Source organism: Quercus robur, chromosome 4, assembly GCF_932294415.1.
Source record: "Quercus robur chromosome 4, dhQueRobu3.1, whole genome shotgun sequence".
Lineage (NCBI taxonomy): Eukaryota > Viridiplantae > Streptophyta > Magnoliopsida > Fagales > Fagaceae > Quercus > Quercus robur.
Genome location: NC_065537.1, coordinates 13,414,063 through 13,419,903, shown reverse-complemented (window position 1 = coordinate 13,419,903; position 5,841 = coordinate 13,414,063). Strand labels below are relative to the sequence as shown.

The window sequence follows — 5,841 nt, the reverse complement described above, 5'->3', positions numbered from 1 at the left end:
GATTCTATCAATTTGGAAAAGAAATATTTTTCATATATGATTCGGGAAGCAGTAGCCTCATTTGTGTTTCTGGCCCATATCGACCAGGCAAAATACTCATAATTTGACTTTTTTATTCTTCTCAAATATTTTTTTTTTCACAATTGTTTGTAATTTTGTATAAATATAAACTAACCTTAAGATGTTGCGACCCAAACCCAATTTATAACATAAAATATTCGGAATTTGAGTTTTTCAGGCACGTAATAGACTTATCTGCACTTACATTATCAACCTCAATGAGAGAAAAGAGCACTCAAAATCACCAAAAATAAAACCATTTAAGATGAACCCAAAGATAGCGTTAACAAGAGAAAAATAAGAGAAAAATAAAACATATCCCTTCATTGCGAAGTTTGAAGCCGATGAAGCATAGTAGGTGAGAGTCAAACTCAGATTTTTTACTTCCCCCTCACCAAAAAAAAGAAAAAAAAGTATATATATATGAAATTGAGCAAACGTTAAGACTTGACCGGGCTGCTTTCCATACGGCTATAAAATGTCCAACATCTATGCAAAGTTTTCCATGCACAAACACAATAATCCTACCTCCTCTCCTTGGGAAATATTGGGGGATATGGGTTTCCTTGAGACTCTTATACGAATCACTTGCGTTAGTGTGATTTTATCTGAATTTGCAGTCGCAGTTGTAGGATTTACTTATCCTATAGCGCGGCCAAACTGCTCTGACAGGTGTGGAGATATGAAAATTCCATATCCATTTGGCCTAAGAGAAGGTTGTTACCTAGATCATAATTTTTTCGTCAATTGTACCAACTCCTCCGAACCATTCATCCCTACACACATGATTGTTAAAAACATTTCCCTCCATGGCCAGATTGACACCTTGATGTATGTAGCCCGTGACTGCTATGAACAGGGTGTGAAGGATTATAATAACTCCACCAATCCGTGGCTTGCGTCGCCCCTCAATTTCACCGTCTCTAGCACCCAAAACAAGTTTGTGGTTGTTGGTTGCGACACTGTTGCATACCTTGTCGGTTACCAGCAAAATGAAAGATACGCCACCGGCTGCGCGTCCGTATGTGAAAGCACTAGGTTCATGGTCTATGGGTCTTGCACTGGTGTTGGGTGTTGCGAGGTAGATATACCCAAAGGGTTGAAAAACGTTACTATGGAATCCCATAGTTTTCAGAATCACACAATGGTAGAAAATTTCAATCCTTGTGGGTATGCGTTAATCAGCAAACAAGACACGTTCAATTTCTCCATTGATTCCCTTCGCACTCTACGGGACCAACAAATGATGCCAATGGTTCTTGATTGGGCCATCGGTAATGAGACATGTAATGATATAGAGAACAAATCGAATTACATATGTGGAGATAATAGCTCATGTCAAAATTCCGAAGATAGGTCTGGGTATCGTTGCAAGTGCAAGGACGGTTACGATGGGAACCCATACCTCCCTACTGGTTGCCATGGTATTAATTTATGTATCTACTCTCTACCATCCCCTATCTAAATTAATTTTTCAAAAATAATAATGATTATAATAAGGTAAAAGTTATAATAATTTTGCTTTGTTTTTTGTTTTCCAGTACTTTGAAACTTGAAAAATATTAAAACCAATGACATGATTGGATAGAGCCATAGTTTTAAAAAATCATACCGGATGGGCCGGTTCAACCGAAAATCGAGATAAAAAATGGTTCTTTGACTGTATTGCTTTTTAAAACCAAGGATAGAATTTGACAAAATGATTAAATTAAAAATAGATTACTGTGCAGGGGTTGAAATGTTTTTTTTCTTTTTTTTGGAAATTTAATGACCTCAATTGAAAGTAGTTCAAGAGTTAGAGCATATAACTTATAAATTATAAAACACAAAAATAGGAACTCTATCTGCAATAGTTTTCCATTTCATTTCAATAATGTCACTACTTTTCAATGTGCTAATAGTTTGTTTGGATGGAGGAGTAGAGGGGAGTAGAGTAGAGGAAGAGAGAGTAAATTAAATTATCTTGTTTGAATATTTTTTAATGGAGGAGGGGGAGGGATTTGGAAAGGTTTGGAGGGGTTCTAATTACTTCTAACCCCTAATTTTTAATTTTGCTAAATTGGAGAGATTTGGAGAGAAAATAAAGCATAGAAATGTTTGACCAAATGAATTACCAAATTTTTCCTTACCATATTAACAAAATTACAAACTATGAAAAGAATAATTATTCATCCCCCCCTTATTTAATGAGTAATACTAGATACACAAACTATTTTACAGTATTTTTACAAACTACTTATGTGGCAAATTCTTACTAGTTTTAATATTGGTCCATCACTAACATCACATTTTTATTTGCAATATTTATTTGAAAAATACTAAATCCATATCAGCAGTTTGTAAAAATGTTCTAAAATAGTTTGTGTTTGTAACATTACTCTTATTTAATTTTAGAAACATCTAAACAAGGTGGAGGATAACCATTCCCCTCTACTCTACTCTCATCTACTCTCTTCTCCCTCAAAACTTCCAAACATAGCATAAAAGAATAATTTTACTTTTTTTTTATGAAAAAAAAATCATGATCTTGAATATGCCATTGCATTTGATTAATTATAGTACTTTCAAGTTAATTAACGATGGACTTTTACATCTACAGACATTGACGAATGTGAAAACCCCAATAACTGCAACCTCCTGGGACAAGAGTGTATTAACTTACCAGGAAAATTTACATGTGTTTGTATCAAGGGGTATCATTTGGACCAAAGTGCAAGAGTCTGTGTTACCAATCAATCATCACTACAAGTTAAACTTTTGCTTGGTAAGTATACCTACTGTATTGCACCCTCACACAATTGCATTACTATGCTTCAGGAATTTGCACTAGATTGTAAGTTAAGCTTCTCCTTCTTTTTTGTTTTTGTTTTTTTTTTTTTTTGGGGGGGGGGGGGGGTGGTACAAACTTCTCTATTTGGTAGCAGAGAATGTTGCGAAGAGGAACGGCCCTCTTATAAGGGTTTAAAATATTCTAACAGTAAAACATAGAAACAGTACAATAAGTACAACATATTAGGTTTCTCAGTTAAATTCAAACGATTAGGTATTTTCAATTTCGCATAGTGCAATAACCACTGCTATTACATCAAATCCAAATCCGATGATGAGTCTCTTAGTCTCTTATGTTGGCCATCAATTTCATTCATGGCATTTACCACATGCGCGTGCTCTTGAACATTTCCACCTTGGCCTAAGTCCATGACATTTACCACCTCTGGTTATTTTAGGACTACATTTCCCACGACTATCCTATATAGTGAACTGTATTTAGCAGTTTTTTACTTTCATATAAATCTATTATTTTTTTCTCAATCACTTATAGTAAGTTACATAGAATATAGAATAGTTGTAGAAAATAGTACAGGAAAGACTGTTGTCATAGATTTTTTGTTACCACCTCTGGTGCCTTCTTTCTTGGAATTCTCACCGAGTTGTAACGTTTGTACACTCCTGGCTAAAATTATCTTCCAAACGTCGTCGTTTTCACCTTGGTGAGTGGCAACTTTAGAGGATCTAATATTGAGCCCAATTGTTTAACGTTGAATGTTAACGTTTAGATTCTATACTTTTCCGATTTTTTTTATTTATTTATTTTTTTTAAGAATAAGTATCCTTTTTTTATTTTATGAAAATAAGTATCCATGTTAGACTAACTAATTGATGATTTTTTTTTTAAGGGAAAAACTATGCCAGATTAACTAATGCGAAATAGTCAATAAATAATGACTCGTTGTAAAATTGTAATCTATCTGCCCATGGGGCCTCTAAGAATGGTATAGATTATAGAGTCCATTAATAATGTTTTATTTCTTTCAAATGTACTTGATCTCATAAGCTTCTTCATTTTGATTCTCAGTTGCTCGAAGTTGTACTCGATATATAAGCAAAAAATACTAATATTCTATTTCTTTCAAGTGTAGGTGTTGGCATAAGCTTCATAGTTATGCTTGTCTGTAGCTCTTGGCTGTACTTGATGGTTAAGCAAAGAAAGTTAATCAAGCTTAGACAAAGGTTCTTTGAACAAAATGGGGGTTTAATTTTACAACAAAAACTCTCCAAGCCAGAAAATTCAACTGCAACAGCGAAAATCTTCACTACAGAAGAATTGAAAAAGGCTACCAACAATTACGATGAAACTTTAATTATTGGCCGAGGAGGGTTTGGTACAGTTTATAAGGGACTTTTGCTAGATAATAGGATTGTGGCCATCAAGAAGTCCAAAACAGTCGATGAAAGCCAAATTGAGCAATTCATTAATGAGGTAGTTGTACTTTCCCAAATTAACCATAGGAATGTAGTTAAACTATTAGGTTGTTGTTTGGAGACACAAGTTCCTTTACTAGTCTACGAATTCATACCTAATGGTACTCTTTTTGAGTACATTCATCACAAAAACAAGGAATCCACTGTATCATGGGAAATTCGTCTTAGGATAGCTGCAGAAACTGCAGAAGCATTATCATATTTGCACTTTGCAGCTTCTCCACCTATTATCCATAGAGATGTTAAGTCTTCAAACATATTGTTGGATAGTACTCACACAGCAAAGGTATCAGATTTTGGAGCTTCAAGATTAGTTCCACTAGACCAAACACAATTAGCTACAATGGTGCAAGGAACTTTGGGATACTTGGATCCTGAATACATGCAAACAAGTCAATTGACAGAAAAAAGTGATGTTTATAGCTTTGGAGTGGTCCTCGTAGAGTTATTAACGGGAGAAAAGGCTCTTTCATTTGATAAGCCAGAGGAGGAAAGAAGTCTAGCTATACGTTTTCTATCTTTTTTGAAGGATAATAGATTGTTTGAAATTCTTGAAAAACATATAGCGAAAGAAGGGAAGGCCGGGCAATTAAAGGAAGTGGCAAATCTTGCAAAGAGGTGCTTACGATTGAAAGGGGAAGATCGGCCTACTATGAAGGAAGTAGCAACCGAATTGGAGGGTTTAAGAAAGATGGAGATGCATTCATGGGTCAATGTTGATTCCAACTCAGAAGAAACCGAATTCTTACTCGGTGAGACATCAGATTCTTGCAAATATAATGCTAGTAATAAAAGTACTAATGTGTACGATAGCGTGAGAGACCATGTAATATTTGACTTAGATGATGGGAGATGATCTTAGCTTGATAGTGTATGTTTAATAAATGTCGAATTGTAATGTGTACTTTCTTGTGTCCATTTTTACTTCTTTTTTATCTTTCACTTTTTCTTTTTTTAAGACCTTTATCCTAAAATATTGTTCTTGTCCCTAATAATAATAATAATAATAATAATACTTCTATAGATATTGATGTCCATAATTGATGTCCATTTTTTTTTTTATTCATACAACTGATGGTTTTTAGACCCTTTAAAAACACAATTGGATTAACCTAAGTAATTAGCCAAGTTATTACTTAGTCCAAATTTCAAATCTAGGTTATAATCAAACAATCATATCATGCAAAGCAGCGGAAAGATAAATAACACAATGATATGATCACTCAGGAAACCAAACCGGTAAAAACCTGGGGAGGATTTAACTTAGCTATCCTCAAGGTAAACCTGAATCCACTATGAAAGAATTGAAGTTTTACAATAGGACTTAGACCACTAACATCCTATTGCTACCCACCAGTAGAAACTTATTGACACGACCACGTGTAAACTCCGAGACCACGGACTCCTTCTTTTTTGGATTCTCCAGTAAGTACAAGCACACCCACTTGTATTTCTTTAAGCTCCTATGGTAGCAACTGAATGATCATCAAGTTCTTGAACGAATCTCTTTTTTGATAA

General features: G+C 34.5%; 1 protein-coding gene across 3 annotated transcripts; it reads left to right on the top strand.

Moving 5' to 3' along the window:
* The first annotated feature begins 406 nt into the window (after window positions 1-406).
* LOC126720611 (putative wall-associated receptor kinase-like 16) lies at window positions 407-5,250 on the top strand. 3 transcript variants are annotated; one of them, XM_050423258.1, is made up of 3 exons: window positions 407-1,484; window positions 2,660-2,893; window positions 3,981-5,250. In XM_050423258.1, the coding sequence occupies exons 1-3, from the start codon at window positions 539-541 to the stop codon at window positions 5,177-5,179; spliced, it is 2,379 nt and encodes a 792-aa protein (XP_050279215.1). In that variant the 5' UTR covers window positions 407-538; the 3' UTR covers window positions 5,180-5,250. The 3 variants fall into 3 exon arrangements, with proteins under 3 accessions (XP_050279215.1, XP_050279217.1, XP_050279216.1); XM_050423259.1 differs by having other exon boundaries at window positions 416-1,484; window positions 2,660-2,824; XM_050423260.1 differs by lacking the exon at window positions 2,660-2,893.
* The last annotated feature ends 591 nt before the right edge of the window (window positions 5,251-5,841 follow it).

Bases quoted from the DNA above. Each gene is read 5' to 3' on its own strand.
- LOC126720611 (XM_050423258.1), top strand. From the start codon at position 539: ATGTCCAACATCTATGCAAAGTTTTCCATGCACAAACACAATAATCCT. The intron at 1,485-2,659 runs GTATTAATTTAT...TTACATCTACAG, and splicing joins CCTCCCTACTGGTTGCCATG to ACATTGACGAATGTGAAAAC. The intron at 2,894-3,980 runs GTAAGTTAAGCT...TTTCAAGTGTAG, and splicing joins TCAGGAATTTGCACTAGATT to GTGTTGGCATAAGCTTCATA.